Source organism: Oryzias latipes, chromosome 15, assembly GCF_002234675.1.
Source record: "Oryzias latipes chromosome 15, ASM223467v1".
NCBI classification, from domain to species: domain Eukaryota; kingdom Metazoa; phylum Chordata; class Actinopteri; order Beloniformes; family Adrianichthyidae; genus Oryzias; species Oryzias latipes.
In genome coordinates this window covers 22534709-22562461 of record NC_019873.2, presented here as the reverse complement: position 1 = coordinate 22562461, position 27753 = coordinate 22534709, and the positions used below count along the sequence as shown (strand labels likewise).

Below are 27753 nucleotides of genomic sequence, written 5' to 3'. Positions count from 1 at the left end.
GTCAGAGGAGGATAAGTATGGTGGCCCTGAAGTGCAAATCACACCAACAAATCATTCGACACAAAAACATTTTAGAGATAACAACGACAATCACTAAAAAGAACTGAAAAAAACAATACTACATTTTAGATTCCATTCCAATTACATTTTGGTAAAAAAAACAAAATAGGAAAACAAAAGCCATTTATAGAGATCAAAATGAAATGTTAAAAAAGGAACAAAAAAAGAAACCTTTTGGAAAAATGGTTACTCAGCCCTTGCTTTTTTTACATAGCCAATAATCAGATAAACACAAAACAAATCTGATCATCATAGTGTTCTTGGGTTTGATGCTTTCAGACAAAGTACATTTATGAAAACACAAACATGATTTGTGATGGTATGAACAAGAGGGGCTGAGGGCAGGGGTGCCCAAATCCAGGCCTCGAGGGCCGGTTTCCTACATATTTTCTAACCAACGTGCCACTGAAGCTCCTTATTGGCTAAACACACCTGATCCAGGTAATCAACAGCAAATGAGGCAGGGTTTCTGGAAAACTAGCAGGAGGCCGGCCATCAGGGCCTGGATTTGGACACCTCTGGGCTAAAGTTAAGTCTACTTAGGGCTACCTATAAACAGTTCTGGAGCAGGTTATTAGAATAATCGTGAATTTTGGCATTTTGGCATTGAATATAGCTTAAGATCCCCTCTTTCAGAAAAGTGCATTATCCATGAGAAAATCCAAGATTATATCCTTTATGTAATATACATATACTAGTATGTTGTCACCTAAAAAGTCCATATTGTTAAGACTGGGGCAATTTAATACTGAACAGACATTTTCGTAACAACTGAGGGAATAGCCACCATCTTTACAAGTGGTCACCATTTTGCATTCATCCAAATTCGGTCCGTGTACCACAAAATGCACAATTTGTCTGAAATATCAAGTTTATCTGCTCTGCTACAGAGTTAACTCATGTACAACTGACTCCAGCAACAACAAACTTCCACTCATCATTAGTTGTTAGTCATCTGAAGGCTGTTCTAAGACAACAAAGTCTCTCAAACAAGCCAAAAAGAACATGGATTTGCTTTCAGTAAAAATGTCAAAACTTGCAGCATTGCATCACAGTTGGAATGACTCTACAAACATTGACACATAGTGGATGGTGAATCGGCACATTTGGACGCGCCATCTGGCATCAAACTCTTTCTCTCACAGTCTGTGGACCTAACTGCCCCCAAGGATGATTCCTTTGCTACACGTACTGTACCTTACACACATGCAAACAGCCTGTCCAGAGATTTCAATCACGCTCACACAAACGCATGCACAGACATTTCTACCAAGACTGAAATAAAACATTCATTCCATCACCCTTACTCCCACATGAACGCACAGACACTCATGCACTCCCTCGCACGTGCACAGCCATCATCTGCGAGAGCCGCAACAGCGTCCTGTGGACATGTCAGTGCCCGTAAGCTATTAATGGGCAATCACCATGGTAACCAGTGTCATGTCGTGTGCAGCAGGTCACCTGGAAGTCTGCCATTTCCCTTTTCCTTCATTCCCTCAGTGGAGCAAGAAAATGAGGTAGGCTAAAAAAAATGTTTACAAAAAAAGGGAGAAGCTTCAGCCATACACAAGATGTGGGCAAAAAGCCAGCACTTGCAGACTGGACCCTGGAGTACAAATGGCCTTTTTCCAACCTTCATCTAATTTCCACAGATACAGCCTACAGCAATCTATTTGCTAACAGCTTTGAAGAGTACAACTGAAAACTAGAGCTGGTGAATGTCTAAACGTACAAGTGGGTGTTCAAGTGTTTTAGATGTCATTCGACTATGAGAACATGACTATCAAAAATACTCATCATTTTCAAGGTCATGTATTATATGAACACATTTTTATTTTATGTTTTTCAGGTTTTAGACCTCTCGTTATACTTGAATTGGAATTTTTATTCGCCCTTGCTTTCATTGCTTTTTCCTTTTTGAATTCTCCTGCCTGTTCTCTTTCTCTTCCAGATTCTTCTCCGACTACCCCATTGCCCACAGATCCTGCTGCATGCCCCCCTGCGCCCCCTGCTCTCCCCTGGCCCACAGCAGTAGGCAGTGGAAACGGTGGTAGAGAAGCTGGGAAGTATTGCTGCCTTTGTGGAGCCTGGTTCAACAACCCTTTGATGGCCCAGCAGCACTACGAGGGCAAAAAACATCGCAGGAACGCAGCCAGAGCACGCCTCCTGGAGCAGCTAGCAGGCAGTCTGGATGCCACAGAGAGCACAGGTCAGCATCTTGAGCCAGTGCCCAGAACGCTGACAAATGAAGGGCAGCGAGGCTGTTAGGACTTTGGTGGCGGGAACTTTATTAGAAGGGCGACTGAGTGCAGCATGAAGAGGCAGTCTGGCTGACAAATTGTGTCTTTTGTTAGTTTGCATTTTACCACTTTCTCACTAGTATGACTTTTATTTCATAAAACTAACCCCAGTTTTTATCATAACAATAAAGTGATTTTAGAATTATTGGGTAGAAAGTGGGTAGTGGGTAGAAACATATTTTTAGGCTTGAATAACTAAAATCATATTACCGTATATATCTTATTCATGCTTTTTCTGCAAAGCCAAAGCCAGCCAATCCATGGGCAGATCCATCTCTCCCACATAATTTGAATATCTTATATTATAGTTGTTAATTATTTACATAATTAGGTGATCAAATATCCATTTTTCTAAACAAAACGGCAATTAACAAATTCATATGAAAAATGTGTCATAAAATGCAGAGTATCACACACTATCTTAAGAAATGGGTTAGGAATTGAATATTATTAGAGCTACTTGATTTATTTGTCTGTTTTGTATTTCAGAACTCCAAAACCTGAATTGTAAGTTTGAAGTATAAAAAGATTAAGTCTTTTGATGTGTTATTTTACATATCTTTTAATCCTCCTCTCCAATTAGGATTCATTATTTAGCCATTTCAGTTCTCTGGGAATCACCAGTAATCATCCATTAACTTAAGTAGAAATTTCTTTAAACATAATTAGCAGTGAAACATATTCTAGCAATTATTTTTTGCTTCAGTCTAACCTTTAAGGCTAGTTTTTTTAGGGTCACAGTCTGCTCATTGTACAGCTTTTCACACTTGCTACTGTTAGCATTGTAACTGGGGAAAAGTGTCATGTGACTTGTCTTGGCATGGTACATCATAATTAACCGTTAATCAACTGCATAGTAAAAAGGCAGACTACACATTAAGACACAGGAATCCCACACAAAATGAGATGGGAAGGGGTCTGACAGGAAGAAATTATGTATTTCTGCTCACCAACAGTCCTAAAATTAAACACTGACATGATGTTAAGGCTTCATTTCCAACGTCTTCCTCACCCCCTGCATTTATCTCTGTATCCCACACAAACACGTCTGTGGACAAACATAGCAGTACGATGACACGATTTTTGCGCTCACACACATTTCTGCCTGAGGGTTATTCCAATAAAGAGTATTTGTCCCAGAAACTGCTTTTCATTTTTCTGAATCCTGCAGCAAAATCAGCATATGCAGGGTGCACCGACAGGTTTGACACACATGCTGCAGACATTGCACAGGCCTTTCCAAGGTCATTCAACTTTTCTGAAAACTGAAGCCATGCCGTTTGCTATGTGCTCCAGATGCCATGACAGAAGTCGTCTTCCCAAGAAGCCAATGATATTAAAAACATGAGTCATGTTGCCGCCTACAGAGGCACACATGCTTTAAGTGGTGTCAGGTTAGATAGCGTCCTCCATGTGCATGATGTGACCCAAATTGTTTTCTTTTTTTGGTTTCTAGTTTTGATCCAAAACATTCTTTTGCTTGAAATTACATGGGAAAATAATTAAGAAAAAAAGAGATTTTCTCGCCTTTAATCTTCATGCATTTGGTTGCTGCTGCAAAAAAGGTTGCATGCCTTCCTTTGAAATGCAGCATCCAAGCTTTTTAAGTGATCAAACAACCGTTTTTTAAAGCTGTTTTAGTCAGGAACACTTTGTTCCTCACAATGCAGCTTTACTGACAGCTGATGTTTGTTCTTCAGTCAGACACATTTCCAATGAAGCAAAATTCTCACGTCTGATTGGCTTTTATCACCACTCTAGGTGTGAAGTTACAGGTGCGCTGAGTGTAATCTCAGAGGGAGAGGCGGCTGCTAGGCTGACGCAAGATGCGGGTTAATCTCAGCCCAGCACACATTCATCTCTCAGCATTCGTCCTGTTTTCTGCTCTCTGGGACTGTTTCTGTTTGCAGTCTGTTTATCTTTTACCTACCCACTTCTTACTGCTTTCCGCCTCTTTACTGCTCGTCAATGATTACTTTGTGTGAAAATATGCAAGTGTGCCGCAGGGGGCTCCGATCTGTCATCACATCTCTGTCATCCTCATTAGCTTCCACGAGGTAAAAGGGAATTATTTACAGCCATCTCTCTAAGATCTGGCTACACAACCTCATCCTCATGTTTCTGCCTTCCTAACACCATTGACCTTCCCTTTTATTGGTGTTACTCCTTCCTAAACCCACCTACAAGGAAACACTAAACCATCATAGCATTTGGACACTATCTCTTTGTCCTGGGACTTTGAACTGCAAGCAATAGGGACATAGGAGACTGTCATAATTTTCCATGCCTATGTGCCAGATAAAACCCCTTGGATTTGGATTACATAGGAGGAGGATAGAGTTGAAACAGCCATGTGCACAGGTGAAGGATGGGTCCAGATGATGTGGCTGAGTCTTTTCATAAATCACAATAGGGTAGAAACCCTCCAGACAGGCCTGACGCTTTGTCTGTCCTCCCCGGAGACTCCATAGAGAATTAAAGGCAGTGAGATAAGCCTTTAGGTTGGGAGCGTATTTGTCTGTGTCTGTGTGTGTGCTCATGAGGACTCCAGAGAGGGTGACGTAGTGGAGCAGTGAGAAAATTGTGTGTAATTGATGAGTTTGCTGGAGTCAGGAAGGAGACGACCCCTTTCCTTGGAGACGGCAATAACTGTACTACAGATACATATAAAACCTGTAAAAACGCGATTACCATATTTTGTAGAGTATAAGTCACAGTTCAGGTCAGGTCAGGACTCTGTGCAGGCCAGTCAAGTTAATCCACACCAGACTCTATCATCCATGTCTTTGTGCACTGATACACAGCCATGTTGGAAGAGGATGGGGCTCGCTCCAAACTGTTCCCACAAGGCTGGGAGTATGAAATTGTCCAAATGTTTTGGTATCCTGAATCATTCAGAGTCCCTTTCACTGGAACAAAGCCCCAATTTGCAAAAAGTCGGCAACCTCTTTGCACTATGGGCTTTAGCATCCACTGAGCCTTCTCCGTCAGTTTGTGGACTACCTCTTCATGGCTGAGTTGCTATTGTTCCCAAACTCTTCCATTTCGTTATGATAGAGCTGGAAGATGACTGTGGAATATTCAGGAGTGAGGAAATTTCACCAATGGATTTGTTGCACAGGTGGCATCCTATGACAGTTCCACATTGGATTTCACTGAGCTTCCGAGAGCGGCCCATTCTTTTACAGGTGTTTGTGAAAACAGTTTGTATGCCTGAGTACTGTATTTTATACACATGTGGCCAGGCCAAGTGATTAAGACACCTGGTTTTGATCATTTGGATGAGTGAGCAAATACTTTTGGTAATATAGTGTAAGTTGTTCCTGAGTATAAGTCCTAGTTCAACAAATAAATACAACTTTGATCTTTGAAAAAATTAAAAGCAGGTGCAAAAACGTTTGACTGTAGACAAATTTAGTGCATAAACTGCATTAGCATTTCTTGTCGTCACTTAAGTGTCACTGATGTGCATCATGACTTGAGCTTCAAAGAGTGCCTGGAGAAAGAAGTCAGGAGCCTGTTGCTTCTGAACTTTAGGGCATGTGGAGCTGCAGCTGCTCTCTGACAGCATGTGGTTCAGGTGGCTTGTTAAACTGCTCAGTGTCAGAGGATCTTTCTGCTGGGGGTTGCGTCAGCTTATCTGACACAGTTTTGAGAGGCGGCCTAGTCAATTTTTGCATAATTGAATAGAGCATTAGGCAACCCAGATAAGCCAACTTAATTCTCATGTCATCCCAAAAACAGTCACTATGTTGTGTAGTTGTGCAAAGGCTGGTTAATTACAATTCAATTCAATTATATATATATTGCTCAATATTACTACAATAGTCGTCTCAATGGGCTTTATACCAGTAATTGTATAATAAACATGAAATCATAAAGAGCATAAAGTCATAGAATTCAATAGGTATTGGCTACACTAAACTAAACAGACTAATCTAAACTGGACATCCCTGCCCTTAGACCCTCCTATTCAGTAAGGAGAAACTTCTGAAAAAATAAACGGATTCCGGAAAAAAAGTTTAAAATTACAGACGTTGTTGTTAGTTGCTCACTGATCTGCAGCATTTGGTCCAAACTAATAGGCTTGTTTTCGAAGAGGTGTTTGGAATATTGGTATCATCTGTCAGTCTTTGTACTCGGTTGTTGTGTCCCTTGACTGCACTTTCTCCACCTGCTCTCCATCCTCATTTCCACACCAGCTTCGGCTCTTCACCATTATCACCACAGTACTTAGTCTCACCACTTCTCTTCACACTGTCAAATTCTTGCTAATTTTGGTCTGTATTCCGTCTTTGATCCTTATCTAGTTCAGCATCATTGCAGCATTAGTGGTTTTAAATCACTTCTTTAATCTGATGCCTCTAGTCTGTTAGTCTCATTTCATGAGCTGTGACACCTTTATTTTCTGGCGTGATCTGTATAACATACTAACAACACCTAGAATCAAATTACTGAAATGCTGTGCGCCTCAGATTAAGCCTAATCATTTTCTGCATTGTTACATCATAAATTCGGAAGATTATTGGTGTAAAGGAATTCATCAAGAATAAAAACAGTAATAATGTGATGACCAATACTTTCTGTTTAAAACTTTTTATAAAACTCAAAACTTGTGATAGACAGACAACACTAATGAAGCTCTGAAGGTCTGGATGCACCAGACACAACCAGGCAGTTGACTCATTACTCCAACCTAGGAGCAGTGCCAATTTAGTCCAACAAAGAACAGTAACATCTTCTGACCAATTTAAGCCAAAAGGCAAGACTGAAACTCTCGTGTTTTAATCAAATTTTTAAAATAAAATATTAAGAAACTCTATAATTCAATGATGTTTCTGTAAAAAGGCCTGGATCATCATTACAATAACAGGACAAGTTTGAGGTTAATAGTTGCAGACACAGATATTATTGTGGGGATTTTTGAGGGAACGTTAATTCCATTTAGACAAGATTTAGTTGCAGAAAATTATAATTTGAAACCTAGTGAAATACACACTATTTGACTATGAGGTCTAAAGTATTTTCTTGCGTAAAAGATGGAAGCAACAAATTAGTAAATTGAGCAAAGGAAGACAGTCTGACCTCTAAATACTTACAAATGAATGAAATTATTTAAGAAATTGTGTTTTTAGAATTTTCCCCATGTACTTTTGGAGCTAAATAGTAGAAAATAAGTGTAGAAGCGGTTCATTAAACCTCAAGCAACAAGATATAAACACTGTTACTTTTAGTTATTACTCGGTTGTTTATATTACATTTTTTTCCATGGGGTTTAAATATTTTTCCTTTTGATACGTAAAGCTTTGTTTTCACTGGCTTCTGGTGGGAATGCAGGCTTTAAATAATTTCATAGTTAAGCATACAATTTTTATACGTAAAAAAAATAACCTAAAATGAAAAAGCTATCGGGACAACCCAGAACAGGTTTGCATGGATGGTTTCTGGAAGCCTTTTAAACATATGGTCTTTCCAATTACTATCAAATTAGCCCGTTATTATAATTGTAGAGTTTTCTGTTGAAACTCTGCTAGGATATAGTGCGACTCACTGAGAGCTCAGCCCTTTTCTGCTGTGATATGTGTGATACATTCCCACGAGATGTTCTGTCAAGTCTTTGAAGTTTGTAGGTTTTGATCACATCTCAAGGGGTTACTATTTGAATCCGGAACATTTTTAGTCTAGCAGAATGCCAGAGATGGTATACCACAGCGTGAAGGCTAAAGGGGAGTAAAAGGCTCACAAACCGAAATCTTGACCATATGACCAATCAAGGAGAATGACCTGGATTATAATAAAAAAAGATTGGAAAATCAGATCTAACTGGCTAGTTTCTTATACAATTAATATGCAAAAACAATGTTTTATGAATATATATATATATATATATATATATATATATATATATATATATATATATATATATATATATATATATATATATATATATTAGGCTGGGAATCACTGGTACCTTACGATACGATGCGATTTGCAATACATTACTCACGATAACGATACTATCACGAAAGGCGAAATCGTAATATTCAAAATATATCGCCTAACAACTCACGATATAGCAAACTTTAAGAAAGAACAACTTGAAAAACTATGTTTTTTGGAAAAAAGAATTTTAAAAAATTAAAAAATTACAATAAACAACTTGTGTCCTATTTGGTGTTATGAATAACAGACTTTTGTGTAACATTGCTGAAATCAGCAATACTCTGACTTTGACCAACGATAACAGTTTTCGTTTGGAAATATCTGTAAAATTCGGTGTAAACAATAGTGAACATGGACAGCAGTGCTAATATTTAGTACAAAATTGCTGTAAACAGGATAAACAAAGAATTCAGTTAGTCAAGTAGCTGCCAGGCACATTGTTCTTAACATTGGAAAAACAAAGCCATAGCTATCGCATTATTTAAAAAACAAAAGCTGTAAATCAGATATTAATTCTGTGAACAAAATATAGTGTCTTTGTTAAAAATATATGACACCATTTAGTGCAAATGTGGTGTGAACAAATGTAAAATTCTCCCAGAAAAAAAAAAAAAATCAAGTAGCTAGGCAGTTTCCCTTAAGTCATTTAAGACATAATCTCTCTCTCTCTCTCTCTCTCTCTCTCTCTCTCTCTCTCTCTCTCTCTCTCTCTCTCTCTCTCTCTCTCTCTCTCTCTCTCTCTCTCTCTCTCTCTCTCTCTCTCTCTCTCTCTCTCTCTCTATTTAAAATAATAATATAAAAATAATATTAAAATAATATAATTTTTTCTAATTAAATCGTGGATTTTCTTGTGAGTAACGTGAAAGACGGGATCCAAAATATGCATCCAAGCTAAGTTTGGTGCTTCTACCACAAAATGCATGATAACTGTAATAACCTGCTCCACTATATAGGCAGAATTTCACTAACGGAGCTTACAAGTAGCTTCTTCTTCTGTTCCTTTCGGCTTTCCCTTCAGGGATCACCACAGCAAATCAGTTTCTCCATCCTGTGTCTCCTGCATCCTCCATTCTAACACCAGCTACTTCATCCATAAACCTCCTCTTCAGTCTTCCTCTTGACCTCTTACCTGGCATCCCTAGATTCAGCATCCTTCTACCAATATATTTACACTCTCTCTTCTGGAAATGTCTGAACCAGTCTGGCCTCTCTTACTTTATCTCCAAAACCTCTAACGTGCTCTCCCTCTGATGTACTCATTCCTGAAACAGAGCTTCCAAGCAACACAGGCCTAAAATATCCTGCTCCAGAAAGTGACACTAATTTTGAGTTAAGGCAAAAGGTTTGATTTAAAATAAATCAGATGCTAAAACTGGAGGGGTATGTTAGATTTTCATGCACAGACGCTCCTCAAACAAGCATACTTTTTTCAGTTTTGTGAGCACAAAATGTAGCTCATTACGTTTTTTGACAAGCATTTAGGAGTCTCCAAACAACCAGTGCCAGCAATGGCAGAAAGCTCTGTAAATTAAGCAACAGCCACCAATGGCTCCACACCCACTGCCTTAGCCCATTTCACCCCCTCTTTCTCTCATCCTGGCATACCATCTTGTGTAATTAACAAGGCTTAAAACTCCCTCTCACATGCTATTCATGCTTACAAAAAAAAGAAAAAAAAACGTCCCTTCCCAAATCTGAACTGTGCTGCCACACACTTTTGCATGCATGTAATTAACATGGATTAGAGCACTGCATGCTCTAATGCCAGAACGAAAAGCTCTCCATATTTGCTCATGTGTGAGATTTAAGCTGGATGTGGGTATGTGTGTTAGGGAGTGGGTTTGGGGGGCACGGCCTTGTGTGGGGCGCCGACACAAACTTAAGCACATTGTGCATCAGTGATGCCAAGACAGGAAAGTCACAGTGAAAGCAAATAAGCTGCGTTTTTGTGTGCACATAAATGCACATGCAACCTTCTTATTGATGAGACAAAATTTGAGGAAACTACAATCACCATAGAATTACAGTTAACCAAAATGAATAAAAAAGTGTCACAAACTAATAGCTTAAGTAATTATGAAGACTAATCAGCCGAAGGTTACCTTCGTTTTAGGTAAAATCTCTTTACATATGCAGCACATTAACTCTTAAACTATGATTTTGTTCATTGCTGGCTGCCTAGCCAGACATTTTTAATTTATATCTTTTGCAAATGTCTGCTTGTCGTTAATACCCCTCAACCACAGACAGAGTGACTCTTGGGGCAACACAGAGTAGATATGTCACATTATGCAGCTCTAGCCAACTCAAAATAACCTTCCCTCTTTCTTTTCGAACAGTATAACAACTTCATTTCTTCACCAATTACCGGCACAGCAGGTCAAAAGGTGACAGAATACACTGACCACTCATAAATCTCAAGCACGGTTGTGACAGCAGGGAAAAGGGCACTCACACAGAAGCAGTTCACCCATGTTCCCTGAAAGCAGACGTTGAAGCATGGCACACTGGAATTGTTCCTTAAAAAAAAAAAAAAGCTTTAACAAGTTTTGCAGAAATGGCCTCAACTTTGAGGTTCTGATTTTTTTTTTGCACAACCTAGATTTGTCAAAGCTGCTCATCTTTGATTTGCGTAAAGCCCTGCAGTGACTCCTCTGCAGAGCGCAAAATGTTCAAAAACTAAAATAGCACCACATTCTACCTCTGACCAATTGTATCACATCGCTTATCACTATGAACTCATCAACCACTGGGAGCACTTCCTCCGCTTCCTTTGCCCTCACAAAAGAAAGACGCTGTTAAAGCTGGCACAGCAATCACACCAGCAACTCATTATCCATCTCTCTTTTGTTTTTTTTAACCGCTCTACATACACCTTATTTTTCTCTGGTTATTTCCCTTTCTCAATTGCTCTACTTGATCCTCACTTCCTCACCTCTAAAGCGCTTCGTGCATTCTTTCAGAATCTCCGAGCTCATCTGTCTATTTTTGGGTGTGCATGGCAACCACCTGCTAACCCTCTAATTAGTTAACATCTGTGTCGGAGCCACACCATCGCAAGCCCGGATTCACCCCCACAATAGAGTTCAGCTTTTACACGCAGCCATTCTCGAAGCACACAACCGACTGCACTGTTCTTTTGCTGCTCCCAGTGTCCTAGTTCCTCTGCTGAAGCCAGCTAAAGTTTGAGATATAAAAGAGCACATACACACACATTTGAGCACTAGAAGCACAAAAGCAGTCATTTAGGAATCTGAAGCTATAACTGGATTTTCTGCTAATGATTAGCCAAATCAAATCTCTTTCCAGATGCACTCTAATTAGGAAAATTACCTTGCATTTCTGGGTATAAAAATAACCTAAAGTAGCTTCTTTTTAGACTTCATTGTGGTTCTCGTTTGGCTTAGTGCTTCTTGCAGGCAAATACATTTGATAATGACGATAATGACAGCTTTTAAGTTGTTTTATGAACCGAATCCCTAAAGTGTCCTTGTCGTAACTTCCCTTTTGGATGTGTCTGTTCCTTTTTTTTTCAGGCCTGCGCAGTAGTTACTCATGCAGCATCTGCAGCGTAGTTCTCAACTCGATCGAGCAGTACCATGCACACCTCCAGGGCTCCAAGCACCAGAACAAGTAAGTACCTTGAAGGTATGGAAATGCGGGTTGTTATTTCAAAACCTCCTTTATGATCCAACTGCATGAGCTTTGAAATGATTTGTTAGAAGCTGTTAAAGACGCACTAACATTTCATCTTTGTGGTATTAAGAAAAAAGAAAGGGCTGAAAAGTAGGTAAAACAAGGGTGTAAACTTTTTATGGTAAGGGTGTCCAAACATATTGCAACAAAGACCAAATTTTGGTGAAGTGAAAACGTCAGATGGCCAAACAACTTGCTTGCATTCTTTAAACCCATATAATACCATATATTTCTAACAAACTACAGTACATAATCTCACATATTTTGCAATGGAATATTTTTCATGTCTGCACACAACAAAAATAAATCTATTTTTTTACCATAATTAATATAAACTTTATTTGAAGACTAGAAATAAAACAAAGAAAAAGTGTGTCAACATTATATCTGAGTTCATATCAAATGTTACATATTACACAGGGTCAAATGTTTACTGCAAACTTCTACATTAATTTATGTAAACAGGAAAATGACACAAATAGTTATCTTATTCTGAAATGCAAACCTCTGTGGTTTTATTCAGAGAAACAAATAATTCTATTGTTCTCGTTTAGCCCTAATGTCTCTGAAGGTCAAGTGGACAAAGGTTGTTGCCTCGGGTTTATAAGGCTTAATGTGAGAAAGTTCTGGGGGTTGGATTTTATTTATTTATTTATTTTGTCATTTTGACAGGAACCTGTGGGCCGATAGAAACTTGAATACGGGCCATATTTGGCCCACGGGCCGGGCTTCGAATGTGCCTGATCTATGCCATAAATAATGTTAAATTTAGCTTTTGGTTCAATAAAAAGTCTGTAATTCTGGGGAAGATTTTCCTGCACATGGATGTTGTGGACTTTTACTTCTCATTACTTATTTTACCTATTTTAGTGAATTCTTAACTGTCTTGTATTGTAATTCATTGCCAGTATAATGGTATGCGGTTGTTTTAAAATGTTAGTTCTTATTTAGCTCGTTTGAAATGTTCTTTTTAATACTTTCCTTTGTATCGTAAAGCTTTATGGGACCTAGCTATAAAGTGCTCTAGCAATATATTCCAGTCATTCATTCTAGCTCATTTTTTACTTTTTTATTCCAAAATCTTTGCGTCTTCATCTTATTTCTGTTTTAAATATTGTTTTCAGCTTATCCACTTCCTATCTTCTTCCAAACACAAAACTATAATTTTACAAAGAAGATCCATCCGTCTCTTCTTGGTTAGAGCTTCTGCTGCAAGTTTTCTTTTTCATCTTTAAGCACCTTTAAAATTGTGATTTTTTTTTTTTTGTTTTGTTTTTGTTTTTGTTTTGCTGATACAAATATTTGGATAAAGGGTAAGACACACAAAAGAGAATAAAAGACAAGAATAAAGAATCAGTTCCAGATTGACAACACGTCTCATTATTTTTAACCACTAGCAGCAGAAGTGTGACACAGGAGAATTAAATTGCATGTGATTAACAAGACATGCTGTGATTATAGTGATTATACTGCTACTTTGTGTCTTTAAGTAATGAATTGTCAAATTTAAAAAAAAAGGCACTGGAGGATTTTTGTTTTGGTGACAGAATTTTTCTGTAGTTAGCCAATCTAACTAACTTTGTTTTTTTGTTTTTTAGAGTAGTGGGTGTAAAATTTCTTTATCAAAGAGGAGATAAAAAGCTTTGTGTGTCTAGTGTTTGGCCACAAGTCATTTTGATTTTGTTTAACTAAAATAGGGTTTTAAATCTTTTATTTAGGGTTATTTAGATTATTTTCAGTGAAAAAATATGTGTAGGTGGTTTGAAAGCTGAAGAGTGGCAGGGATAAACCTCTGGTTGTATTAATATGTAAAAACAATAAACATTGAAGTCAAATTTGACCAAAGACTTAAACTAACTCTCTGTTTTCTATACATTTGGAATTCTATTCAGGGACCTTCAGTATGATTTTATTTTTTTAGCGCAGAGCTTATGCGTGAGGATACATCAGAATTTGATGCTTCTTTTTCCTCAAAGGCAACTTTCAAACATCTTTTTTTTTTTTTTAAATGTAGAGCTGTTAGCTGAAATGAAGGATTTCAGAAAACCTAAATAAAACAATAATACAGATATTATAAATGAATTTCATAGGATTGGCTGTACATTTAATGACCCCATCCACTGTCAGAAAGTTGCATTAATGGGATTCACCCAATCGATGTCCTTCACTAATTTTAATAATAGTCATGGTAGATTTTCCTTATTCTAGGGGTCTAACGATTTATTTTAACAGCAATTTGATTCGTATCATAATTTGTGGTTACTAATACGATTCATAGACAATAATTGTTCATTCTGAACGATCTGATTCACTGACCTGACGGAACATTTTTAGAACATTCTACCACACTGCATGGTCACATGTCTTTGTTAAATTCAAAGTGTTTCAACACATTGGGCTGCAATGATGGTTGATCAGTTTTTGCTGCCATCACATGTGCGTTGTCCGCAGGATGTTAGTGAGTCACCTTTAGGTCGTTCATAAAAATTCAGTTGTCCGATTTGCTGATGTGTTTGTTTCTTCCCTCTTGTTTTTGGTTAAAGCCTTTTCAAAGTCACTTAGACCAGGGTGATCCATGAAGCATCGGTGAGCTCGCTCCTGTAATTTGAGGGGTCTGTTTTTTGTATTTTTTGCATGAAGTCTCATGGGATTATTGGCAGAATGTCACATGCTTGCTGCTTCAATATTGCTACAGCCTGTTTCACCACCCAATACTAAATTACACATCTATAGGTGAGGGATCCCTGCATTATAGGCCGGAAATTCACAGCAATGTCAGCAAAAACAGATGAAATCTTTTGACAAAGTAAGAACTGTTGAAGTCGGTGTTCTGCTGGGAAAATACAATAGTTTGTTTAAGTCGATCTGTTTTAAAAGTAAGAGTACTTTTAAGCCCAAGTAATTTGTGTGTTGTAATACCTTCCCCTGAGTCCTCGTGGGATGTTTTTTTATATTTATTTTTTTGTAAATGTGCTATAGAGGGAACACAGGTACTGAAGGAAGTCTGTACGGTGCAGCTTCAGTGCTTTAACCATCCTTGGGGAAAAGGAGAACAAGAGCAAAGGTTCCACCTGGTCAAACTTACCTCCTCTGTGCAACCACCAGAGCAAAACAAGATGGATCTTCATGAGTGTGTGTTAGAATCTACCACAGGTTATCCCTCAGTAGATTGGTTTAATAAATCTCCACATTCATTGTACAGTGCCTCTCATTTGGCCGAGTAAGGTGTTGGCATAGAACAAATAAACCACAGATGAAGACATTTGCACCTGTGAGTGATGGCATGTGTCATCATCATCTGGGCTTGTGTCACATCTGTGTTGTTTTACACTCAGCAAGAGCTTTTCCTTATGTAGGAATGAGATGAAAGAAGAGAACAGCTGACAGGACCATTAGTTACCACAGAGTTTCCATCACAAGAGTGGATGTCTCTCTTTTTGTGTGCGTTTTGTGTCTTTGTGATGTTCGGCTTTAGGAATGTGTCATCCAAAAAACAACAGTCTGCTGCATTTTTTAAACAGCTGGGTGCATCTCTCTCCCAGCATCTGTTTCATCTGCAGGTCATTTGAAAGGCTCCACACAGCATATAGCAAATAGTGAGTCCAGGCTGGCTGCTGTAATTGGACCTGTACACAATGACAGCAGCGGGACTTAAAGAGATGAGCAGGCAAATCATTTTCCGTGTACAGTTTGTTAAGATTAAGCTTATGCAGTTAGTTGGCAAGAAGACAAGGACAGAGGCAGGCATCGCATTGAACCAGGCAGATGAACACTAAATCCTCATATAAAACTCTAAAAACTAATGGTCCAGATATAGAAAAGAAACCTAAACACAGAATAAAGGGCTGCGTGCCAAGAGAAGCTTCATTGTTCTTTCAAGGCACACCGCTGTGTGACAAAAATGAAAAGGTTTTATGATGAGAAATTTCAATTCCCAGCTGTGAAAAAAGCAGATCCTCTCACAAAGTAATCAGAGATCAAGGTTAATAATCATCTGGAAAAATAGCAGTTTTAAAGCAGGTGTTACATAAGTTTAATCTAAAGAATATTTTTATTACTTGAGTCTATGTTTTTGTCAGGTTTTCATGGGGGCGGAAGACTTCGGAAAAGTGACAAAAGAGAACGGCATAGTTTCATTCCAAATGAAAGTATCAAAAGTACTATTTGAAACTGTTTTTTTTATTTTCACTTTTTTTAAAACGGCAGTTCTTTTAGCTGAGGTGCACATTCTAATGCTTACAGAAGATTGTATTGATGATTTTTTTTAATCTTTGTCAATAATTATACTAATATTGACTCAAAATTGGGGGGACAAAGCTTGTTGCTGGAGGAGTAGCTCTTCTCCCATACCCCTTGTAGCTCCGCCCATGTAATCACGTGTTTTTTATTTGTGAGAGAAAAATAACTTAATGCACAGTTTTTCTGTTCTTATCTGCAATTTTTCCACAGTTTTCTCATTAATTGTATCAATGAAACAGTATCAATTGAAAGTACATTTTCATTGTGCTTATTGGTTAATTGAAAGAAACATAGAAGAAAATGTTCTGATCTGGTCCTAATATATTCTGAATTCAAACTGAAATGAATTAGGCCATATGACGTGTAGTTAGTTAATTATTTGACGTTAGTCTGTGTTTGGGAAATGAATGGTTTATGTTTAGTCACTTTACAGATGGTCTTATGTACAAAGACTCACAAATGAGGTACAACAGCAAAAACATAAGTCAGAGTTGAACAGTTTAGCCTGGGATTTTTTGCAGCAGGTCAAGGGATCATTTAATCATTGACTGTTTAGGTGTTGAGGTGCTGTTGAGTTGCACCTCAGATGAGAATCAGGGCTTTGAATTTGATGTTAGCCACAGGAAGCCAGTGCAGACATATTTACTATGGTGTGATGTGTGTGTTTGTTTGTTTTTTAAGCAGAGTAAAAATGAGATGTGCAGCAGCATTTTGGATCCTTCGCGGAGGCTTGATTATGCAGGCTTATAACCTTATTAGATCATTGTACTAATCCATTCAGAAATGCCTGAACAAGAAGCTGGGTCAAGAAAAAAAGTAGGGTCTTGGATCTTTCTGATTTTGCATATGGCAAATAGAGACACTCCGGAGGTGGAGACCACATTTTGAAAAGATGGATGTTGAAGATGACTCCAGGTTTAATGCAGAATTTGTGGAGACAGTCACTAATAATTTCCAGTTGACTAAAGATGCGCTGTATGGAAGAGCTGGCAGCTAATACCAACAATTCTGCTTTAAGGAGACTGAGTCAAAGATTTTTTTTCTCATCTACGCAGTTATGTTTGTCAGACAGGCAAAATACATTGGTACTTCATGTAGTAGGTAAAGACGGGAATAGTTGCTTGTCAAACAGTTAACAAACACCATGTAAAGAACATTGGAGGAAATTCAAAAGCTCAGAGATGTTGAGAAGAAAAGGTGACCAAGAACATCACCATGAAGAAACATCAGTGTAATAGTAGTGGGAGCAGGATTTCTCCCACCGCTAAAATGGTTGAAACATTTGCCTAGACTATTACCATTTATACTAGATCAGATTCCCAATTTATAACAAAATTGGGCATCTAAAAAGAAGTTTCAATGATGATTATTTTTTTATACTCAAGAAAGATCCAGGACAGATGCTTCTATCATTTTCATTGGTTCTACTTGGTGAAGTGGCAACGATATGTCATTAATCATAGGAACTCGATTGAGTTCCTATGATTAATAGGAACTCAATCCCACATCTGGTAGTTTCTCAGATGTGGTGGAAGGTGCTACTCACCTTTATTAATACTCTTCTGTATGGAATGTATTGTTGTATAGGGTCCAAAAACTTCTGCATAGGTTCGTAGATTTTCCCCAGAACAAAAAAACATTTGTTAGTGGAAAATAGTTTGCTACAGAAGCATCCATCCATCCATCCATCCATCCATCCATTTTCTTAACCCACTATATCCCTTTCTGGGTCACAGGGGTTATAGAAGTTGGATAAATGACATTTGTTGGAATAGTGTTGTACGATGAATTCATCAGTAAGAAACCACACCAACAAGCAAAGTTTCTTGTGCACAAGAGAGAAAAACAAGTTTGACGGGGGATTGCCATGACCCTTTTTCTCCTTCTCACAGGAATGCTGCTCTCCGTTCTCCTTTTATTGAGAATACAAGTAGGAGATTACAACTTACAAGCAGAGAAACAGAGTTGAAAAGTTCATTTGGGGTGTTGTATAATGAACAGCCACCATGTACATTTATTACCAACCAGCCAGGGGTCTAAAAAAGGAAGTGCTGGGCATTTAGGCATAGTTAAAGGATTTACAGAAGCTTGTGTAAAATAGACATGACAGTTATGGAAGTTATTTAGAGTCTTTAAGACAAACCTGAGCCACCCATGTGTCTGACCATGGACTCTGCTGGTGTTTTAAGAAGCACAGAGATGTTCACAAAGTCAAGAGGATTGATTGGATTACTTTCTTAGAGCTTTAAATGCAAGTCAATGCAAGCCTAGGAATATAAACGTGCGCCTAAAAACTAATTGAAGCACATTTTAGAGAGAAAAGCAAACGAAGGAAGTGAGAAAAGGTGCCAGCAGGAGTGTAATTTGCACTTGTTTGGTGTAAAGTCACTCTGAATGCAAACGGTTGAGCCACCGACCTGCTAACAGGCACGATGCATCTGTGAGTTTGATTATGAGTGCGCATGCGCTTTCTCTCGCTGCTTAAGGCAAGGTGAAAGGCAATGAGGAGTGTTGCTGGTTGGCTGTCCACTGTCACACTTAAACACACACAAACACACACAGGCTGATGCCTTAGGCTCTCCTCATCCTCCACCAAAAGCACCGGTCCTTCTCTTCTTCACAAAAATAACAACCACTTCTGTGATGTTTGTAAATTCATGTCAGGGACACATAATTCTGAAATCAGGACTCATCTCTGCTTAGAAACTGTCAGCTGATTTTTTTTTACCAGGCTGATGAAACATAATAATATAAAAATACACAAAATAATAAATAAATAACATATACGATATAACATAATACAATTTATATATTTATTTGTTATTTTTATATGTTAATGATAAATAATGATATATACATTTTTAATAGTATAGACTACAAATGCATTTAGTTGTTGGAATTACACCAACAACTCTTAAATTAAAAGTGATTTTTTTTTCTCTCTTTTATCAGCATGGAGGCACAACAGAGAAATTCCCTATGCTCCTTTTTTTTTTTTTTTGGTGTTTCCTATATTTTCAAACTGACAAACATGAACTCATGAAGCCAAAAACAGCTCCTGAAATAATCGCAGCAGGGAGTTGACACTCACAGAATCTTCTCGTGAAAATGCCAATCTTTACAGCCGTCACTGGCATGCTCACATCCTTGTTCCAAAATAGTTTAGGTTCAGCCAGTTCATCCTATGACGATGAATAGATGATGGATAGTGGGCTCACCTGTTTGATGGCAGTTTGGCTTTAATATTAGCTAAATTTAAAAAAAATGTTAAAAAAAGCTAATAAGGTTTCCTTTTTCCTTTTCACACACACAGAATAGTTACAATTCTTACTCAATGCAAAGGAAAAAGGATAACGTTACAGTCTGCCACCCACATTTTGGTCAGTAAATTCATCTAACTGTAATGCACAAACCCAAGTGTGAAATATTCGACAGACGTCTTTGTGTGTATTTTTGGATATAAAGCTGACCTTCACATCTAATCACAAACATCCGGGCTGCCTGTACAGCTATATGTACTATCACTGCCCTCCCTGTCAAGCATTCTCATTCTCACATATCTTGCACCCGGAATATGTGACCCTGGGAGATTCATTGGCTTATACATTGAAAACCCCATTCACTCACACATCCACCCCATCCTCTGTTTCACTTTGCTCATTCCTGCTGGTCTCTCTGACTCTGCTTTCTTCAGTTCCATCACAACACGCTTTCCACCTTTTATCTTATGTGCTTCGATTTTATACTAAGGCTTTTCTCTACATACAGGCTTGTGTTGTGATAAATTGACTTCTATTTGTTTGCAGCCCATTTTGCAAATACATTACGAGTTTTACAACACATTAGATTAGGTTCATACACCAAAGGGAATGTAAGCCAAAAACAAGCAAAACAATTATTAGAAGAAAAAAAAACTTTAAAAAGAAAAATAGAAATAACTGGAATGTAGAAAACTGCACACCAGTTTTGAAAAATTGTGATCCTTCAAACAAAAAGTTAGCCAGCAAACGTCAAATTAGAAAATATTTTAAAAACACTATTATTTTCTGACCCATAGAGGATCTCTCTGAAAAGATACGCCTTTTCTTTCCACATGAAAAAGAATAACCAAAACTGGAAAATCCAATTGTAACTCATCACAAAACTGAAAGGGATACAGCAAGATCAGTGACCTAAAAAAATCTGTCAAAACATAGATGTCGCAGTAACCAGGAAGTTTTTATCGAGATGAAACACCACTAATCAGAGCCGTAGTGCCCTCCACGTAATGTGACAGTGCGGGCAAGTGTGTATGACTCCGTTTACGAGTTAGCTGTCAACATTTTAGGCAGATCAGATATCTTAGATGACACTTCTTCGACTCTGTTGTCCAAGAAAGAATTCCGCCTCCCACTTTAGTGTACAACTGCAACAGAACACGGCAGTGAGAACATCGAAAACGTGTGATGATTAATGTTAACACATTCTTTGTTAAGATCAGGCGCAGTTTTTCAGCTCAGATGGGGTCCAGCATGGTATTTGTGAATGCGACCAAAATAACTGTGGCGAAAGCATCATCAGAAAAGGGAGGCATGCAGATTGATGGGGGGTGATAGAGGCTTGCTCACTAAAACAAAAAGGTGTTAGGAAGATGATGTTTATGAAGATAATACCATGTATTCAAATGGACAAAAATCTCATTAGCAGCATGAGTCACAGACTTCAGCTGCTACAGTAAAAGAATGCCAAAAAATAGTTTAGAAAAGGGAAAAAAAAGAAAAAAAGTAATAAAAAAATGCAATAAAAGTTTTTTGAACCAATTGTGTGAATATGAAAATCTTGTACTCCTACCTCATCCTTCAATCCTGTGGCCATCTGTGTAAAGATAGACAAAGGTAGGGATGATGTCAACGTTTTTGACAGCCACAGAAACACGCCTGTGTGATAGAAGATCACGACTTGCAAAAATAAAAAAGATAAACAAGTCAATAAATTTTACTTAACCTTGAACTTTTGTCGTTGATTTTAAAAATGTCTTCTGCTACTTTTTTTTTTATTCCTCTAGGAATCAGAAGAAGTAGCTTGAGAACCCGTTTTATCAATCAATCAATCAAATTGTAGAGCACCTTTCATCAACATTTTGTAGAACATAAGATGCTTGCCATATATAACATAAATAAACGATGGTTAAAACCATGAAGAGCCCTAGAACATAATATTTGCTGCTTCTCACATTGGATACAGATAAGAGAGCAGCGTCTGAGGATCTAAAAGTTCTGGAAGGTTTGTGAAGGCCATGTCACACAGCCACTATGTACATTTTGTACAAATTTCTGTCTGTTTGTATGCATATGTGATATACGTAATTCAAAAGTGTTTCTTTCTTCTTCGATGTGCACAGATGTCCGTTAAGGGTTTTAGCTGATGGGTCTTTACGTAAATTAGGTTTTGAGCTGTTCAAAATTTTTGGTCGGTTGAGAATACCCATTTAAGCGTATTTGATGTAGTTTACACATAAATCCAGTGTTCGGGATAACAGATTACAAAGTAACAAATTACTGTAATTTAATTATGTTTGCTGGTAAAGGAGGAATGTAACGAATTACAGTTCAAATTACTGGACTATAGAAACCCTTGTTACTTCGGTTTTACGTGCACTGACATTCCTGTCTGGTTGTGTCAGGAAGGATTTTTATTTACTCAGTTTTACATAAAAAAGATTTAACTCTTGAAAAATAAAATATTAACTTAAATAGAAGGGTTCCACTAAAGAACAATAGTAACTTCCTCTCAGCTCTGGAATCAATGCAACTCTCACAACAATGTTTAGTCTTTGTGTTCAGGTCTTCTCTTTAGCTCCTGCAGGTTTTCTTCCTCATGGTCACAGCTGGTTCAGGTTGATAATCAGCACAGCTGCTTTTGGTTTCTAATTAGACCCTGTGGCGTATGTAAGGTTATGGTTCCCGTGCCCTAGGATTTCAACAACCACCAAGAGCGATAGGAGATAGACAACAGCTGGGAATCTGAAAACAGAAACTGAGGGCAGAGCTGCAAAAACTGACAAGAGTGTAGTCATGACAGGAATCTGTCACAGAAAACTGAAGCTCACTGATAATTGAATCAAACCAGATGAGAGCAATTTAAGAACACAGCGGAAAGATCAACTTCTTTCAAAATGTGGACATTATAAAAACTCTTCTAAGATAATGAAATGGATAGATGCATTGTGGGGAATTGCAAGCTTGACCATCTTTTAGAAGTTAAGGGTTACATAAGTACAAGAATGAATTATGTTCAAGTGAAGCAGTAAACCACGTATTTGACTACTATTATAAATCATTTCAATCCAGTCAAAACCTTTTTTCAGTGACGCAGATCAATGAAAAATGCTTTGATAATTTTTTCACAAATATGTGACAAGTGCAAGTAAGATGTGAGTGAATTTCAAAAGTTGAAGATTGAGATTGTTGAATTACTTATTGATTAGAAAGAGTTTTACTAACAGATGAGAGGCATTTGCCAAATGGCTTTTCAAATGAATAAATACAGTATCAGCAGATTGCAGAGATGAACAGCAACTGTGCATACTGTAACAAATGCACACAATTCATATTGATGTACATATTTCATTAATATACCTTCAAGATGCTTGTGCAAAAGTCTCCCATCAAAAATCTGCCTTCAGGGTTTTTAAACCAGTCGCATGATTCAGTTAGACAACCAAAGTAGTCAGTGGTTCAAACGTTCTCAGTAACAGGCATTTTTCTGCATGAAAGTCGGCCAGAACAACGATTTGAAGACTATTACTGGCATTCATTGCAGTTATGTTGTCTTTCCAGTTAGCATAAGAACTTGTGACCCAGAGAAGCAGCCAATAAAGCAATATGCTGGTTGGAGCAGATTAGGCAACAACAAAAAATGTTGCATTACCTGTAAAAATGTTTATTGGTGTTATGCATTTTTTTTCTCAACTTTTGATTTATTTACTGGTTTGCTGTTGAAGACTGTTATCAGCTTTAAGTCCACATGAGGCTGCATCCAATCTAAAATTGCAAGGAAAACTCTTTAAACTCTTGGACTATAACATGTTAAAAGACACCAAAAAACATTATTATATTTTTTAATGCTGGGCATAAATAATTAAAGATGATTAGTCAGAAATACAAAAGGCAAATAACATTATTTAAAAAAAAGAAAATAATACTGGCCCAGCCACTGACTGACTGAGGCTGTACTAACAAAATGTTAAACAAAAATCTACAAACTGGGCTGGTTCACCTGGACCAGGCAGTAAGTCAGCAGGAGAGCACAAGAAGAGCACACGGCGCCCTGGCAGCATGGAACAAATGTACTGCTACCTGTCCCCTTCCAGAGGAAACGACACAACCAAAAGTGTGCTCTCCCACTTTTTTCAAAGGCCAACTTGAGGGATGAGTCCTGACGGAGGCAACAGAGTGTAGAGGCCACTGTTTTAACAGCCATTAGTGGGATAGTTGCTGACAGCCAGTGTATCATCCCTCTTCTTCTCAGCCCTGTGTGGGGGTGTGTCTGCATGTCTGTGCTCCAATTAGGATAAAGTGCAGAGGTAGGATGGACAATTGTGTAGAACGCTGAAATTTGTTGAGCTATCTGAGGGGCTGGCGCTTGTTTCAAGATTAGAACAAAAGATTAGAGAAAAAAAGCTTTTATTTTGAACATTTGATCTTTTTTGTCTGCTATAAGGTAATGAGAAGAATGACTTAACTGGGGAATTAACATTTCAGAACATCATAAAAGCAAAAAGCTATACCCATATTTAGCTAGAAAGCACTACTGTTGCCTATTCTCTATCATCATGGGAACTATACAAAGACTGTGGATCAGTCAAGGTTGTACTGTGTTAAAAAGCTCTAAAATGCATAAACAGCACTCTTTGTGGGGGAAAAAGCTAATTCCAACGAGTTCCTTTTTTTAATTACATGCTGCTTTCCTGCATCTGCAGTTCCTTTAGCTTCCAGGTGATAAAGGCACACAGCAGTCCAACTGCACCTGTCAACATGATAAGCAATCAGGCATTCTAGATAAAGGCAGAATCCACAGCAAATCCTGCACACTAAACACGAAGCTTTGTGCTCCAGTCCATCTTCTTTGTTTTAATTTGGGGCACAGCCAGATAGCTACCACAATAGACGGACGGTTGTAATTATGAATGAGACAAGAATATTTGGCAAAAGTTCCCATATAAAGGCTGCATGGTCCAAAGGGGGCTGTTTAGTGCAGCAGTTAATGAAAAACAACAGATGTAGCATTATAGTGATATCGAATCTCTGCAAGGATATTGCTCGTTGTGTCATCCATTCTTTGTTTAAATAGTATGAGAACATTTCCCCACTAACTGGTTATGATTTCCTCCCTTCAGGAACAGACCAAACAATTGTCATAACTGGACGGACATAGCAGGACTAACAATTTCTGTCTCTGTTTTGCTTTCAGCTTAAAGCAGCACCAGCAGTAAGAACAGACATCCATGGAAAAAGGAGAAGAAGAGTTTTTGGATTGACAGAAAGCTGGACTTGTTAAAAAGTGATGCACAAAAACTTGAATGCGTGTGAGTGTGGGGTGCCTTTTGATGGTATCTGCTTGCATCAAAAGTATGCACACGAGTAATTTGAGTAGTGTTTGTGATTAGTTCGACACTCAACTGTCTAAGGACCTTTGGCGTGTGTTGACATGCGTCTCCTTTGTGAACAACAATCCTAACATTAATCTGATGTCAGTGAGTTGCCCACAGTGGTAATGAGCTTTCCAATGATAGTCATAGAGCAGAAGTCATACAAAAAGCTCTGCAACTAGCAGCCCTCCAAGTTCTCTGGCGGTGATCCAAGTCTGGACTGCAGTTTCTGACAGTAGCACAGCTCACTTTCAGACCACTTGGGATCTTCTCAGGCCAAGGGTTTAAAATCCACGGACAAGAAAACCCCGATGACCTCAACCACCACTGACTGTGTGTTTGCTTGACTTCAGACATGATTCTTTGCTTTGAGTCTGAGTACTGATTGACGGACTCTTTCACAAATTCCACACATTTAAAACCTAGAGTTTAAAGTTAAAAGCACTACAGACTTCTGCTCAAGAGGATCCGAGTATTTCTGTAAATCCTCCTCTATGAAAAACTTTCCCACAGCTCCAAATACCGATGTCAGTTGCGATGGAGGAGGCACAAAACTCTGCAAGAAGGACGACATGTAGATAACAATTCATTATTTCTAAGGACAGAGAAGAACACCGTACTTCCCTTTTGATTCATGTAGCAGCCAATGTACCATACAACTGCTATGTAACTCAGTGCATGTAAACGTTGCATTCACTTGCCTTTTTGAAGCCTGTTTATTGTGCGTTTTGGCCGTTGCGCTGCTTTTCAGTGACAGCTTCATCATGGATTACAGCACAAGCTTGTAACTGAGTGAGCCTCTGCACCTCTTGAGCTTGGTTTATACATGATTTAAAAAAAGGGAAAACATTTTGATACTTTGATATGAGGCTTGTTACTTTAGTATGACAGCTTTATTGTTACTGTCTTCAAAGTATCTGTAAAGTCACTTTTCAAAGCTTTTTTTGGAGTGAAAGTTACAACTCAGTCAACTCCTCCGATGTTGATTCTTACTCAGCAGGCGGTTCGATCAGCTTTCAGAGCAAGGAAAGCCTCTGAGGGCGCTTCCACACAAGATCTTCTTGTGATTTGAGCTTCAGAAGAATTACACTACAACCCCTTAATAGTTGATGAAGTTCTACTGGGTACTACAAAAGCATCATAACAGGGTTTACTTGCAAACAAACCGAGAGTTGTTTTTAGCAGAACAGAGTTCAACTGCGCTTTCACACATTCTGACAAAACACTATCCAAAGGAAACAAACATAGGTGTGTACCGAACATCCCAGTGTGAAAGCACCCTGAAAGCATTGTTTAGCTGATGGACACTGCTCCATTGCTCCTCCCATCCAATTCTCCCACATTGCAGAAACCTTTTTGATGCAGCCGTTTCTTGTTGGTGCAGCTGTTGCAAATTGTTTACAACTACACAAAGATGGTTGAGACCATTGAATGTACAGGAAAACTGGACAATCAAGCGTGACCTCACCCATAGAAAATGGCTTACTTCCAGCTTCAACGAAATGAAGTCAATTCAAACGCCATTTTTTCCGACATGTTGGAGCCAGCAGGTACTTCCTGTTTGGAACGTGAGAGGGGACAGGTCACTCAGTCCAGTCCAATTCTCATATACACTCAATGGTTGAGACTGAAGATTACAGGGTACGTCTGCACTGAAAACTGAAAGGACGGCTCAGGACCAGCCATCAGCAACAGAGTGAAAAATGAGTGTTTTAAAATGAGCAAAGCAAACATTGTCTAATGTGTCTTATTGCTTTGACTCTTTAGTTTTAAACTCTTTTTTTGTCACAAAGCATATATGTATGAGCAATGTTTTTTATGCAATCATGCTGTAATATTACCAACCATTTAATGTGGACTTTAAATAGTTCAACGAAAAGTGCTATGATGTGTTCTGTGTAAATTTGTAGCTGCAGGTAAACTTTAAATAAAAACCTCTTTAAACTCAAGATGTCGAGCTGCACTGAACCACAGGTGATCATTTTCTTTCAGAAAAGTATAGTTTTTCTGGCACTAAGATGATAAAATCATCTTAAAATCGTGTGTGATGGTTATAATTTGAATGTATATAATTTGTTAAAATGGATAATAAGAAAAATGGACCAAAATCTAGCAAATAGAAGTTGTCACATTTGCAGAGAAAATATTTTGGGGAAAAAAATGCATGTTTAGGATAGGCTTTCATTGAAATACAACAAATTGCTGAATTCTATTATCTTTTTGAAATGCTGTCACAAAATTTCAACAACAAAAAGTCGTTTGATGCTTTTGATTCAAATTACATCTGGATGAGCAGTGACTGACTTATCTCTGCACTGGGATTTTCAAAATAAAACTGTCTGCGTGTGTCCACGTTGGAGCCTGTGCAAAGAGTGACTGCGCCTTGAGTCTCGTATTTGAACTGATGTTACGCAATATATGAGAGAGATTTATCTATGATAGTAACTGTGTGATACGATGCTTGCTGTGGGTGTCTGTATGTGAAGCTGTCACCTTGTCAGCTGTGAGCACATTTGTAAACACACTTGATGATGAATACAATGAAAATGAAAATGACATTTTATTTTCTCTCTTAAACTCCTGACTTGTGTTTTTTCTTGTGTGTTAATTGAAGATGTGTTATTAATTCACTTTCTGGATGGTTTTAGTTAAAAGATATTAATATTTTAAAAAGAAACAAAAATCAAATCATAATTGCTACCTTTAAGACTTTAAAAAAAAGTTAACCAATAACGTTGTCATTTTACTTTTGTTTTACCAGGTTAATGCAGGAAATCAGGGCTTACTCAGACTTGAACCTAAAATCACCTTGTCCCCCCTTCCCAGAGGATCTCAGTAGCTGTTCTTATGGCAACAACATCCCTACGGGTTAGTATGCAGTCA

The 27753-nt window shown here is 38.1% G+C and overlaps 1 protein-coding gene across 3 annotated transcripts in view; it reads left to right on the top strand.

Moving 5' to 3' along the window:
• Positions 1 to 27447, top strand: part of LOC101159377 (zinc finger matrin-type protein 4) — a 64369-nt gene extending 36922 nt beyond the window's left edge. For 2 of the 3 annotated variants that reach the window (XM_023963350.1, XM_023963348.1), the window contains 3 exons: positions 2015 to 2272; positions 11843 to 11939; positions 24693 to 27447. In XM_023963350.1, the coding sequence (XP_023819118.1) occupies positions 2015 to 2272; positions 11843 to 11939; positions 24693 to 24714 (377 nt within the window). In that variant the 3' untranslated portion in view covers positions 24715 to 27447. Of the gene's footprint in view, positions 1 to 2014; positions 2273 to 11842; positions 11955 to 24692 lie in introns of all 3 variants that reach the window. The other variant, XM_023963349.1, reaches the window with a different exon arrangement.
• Positions 27448 to 27753: the final 306 nt, after the last annotated feature.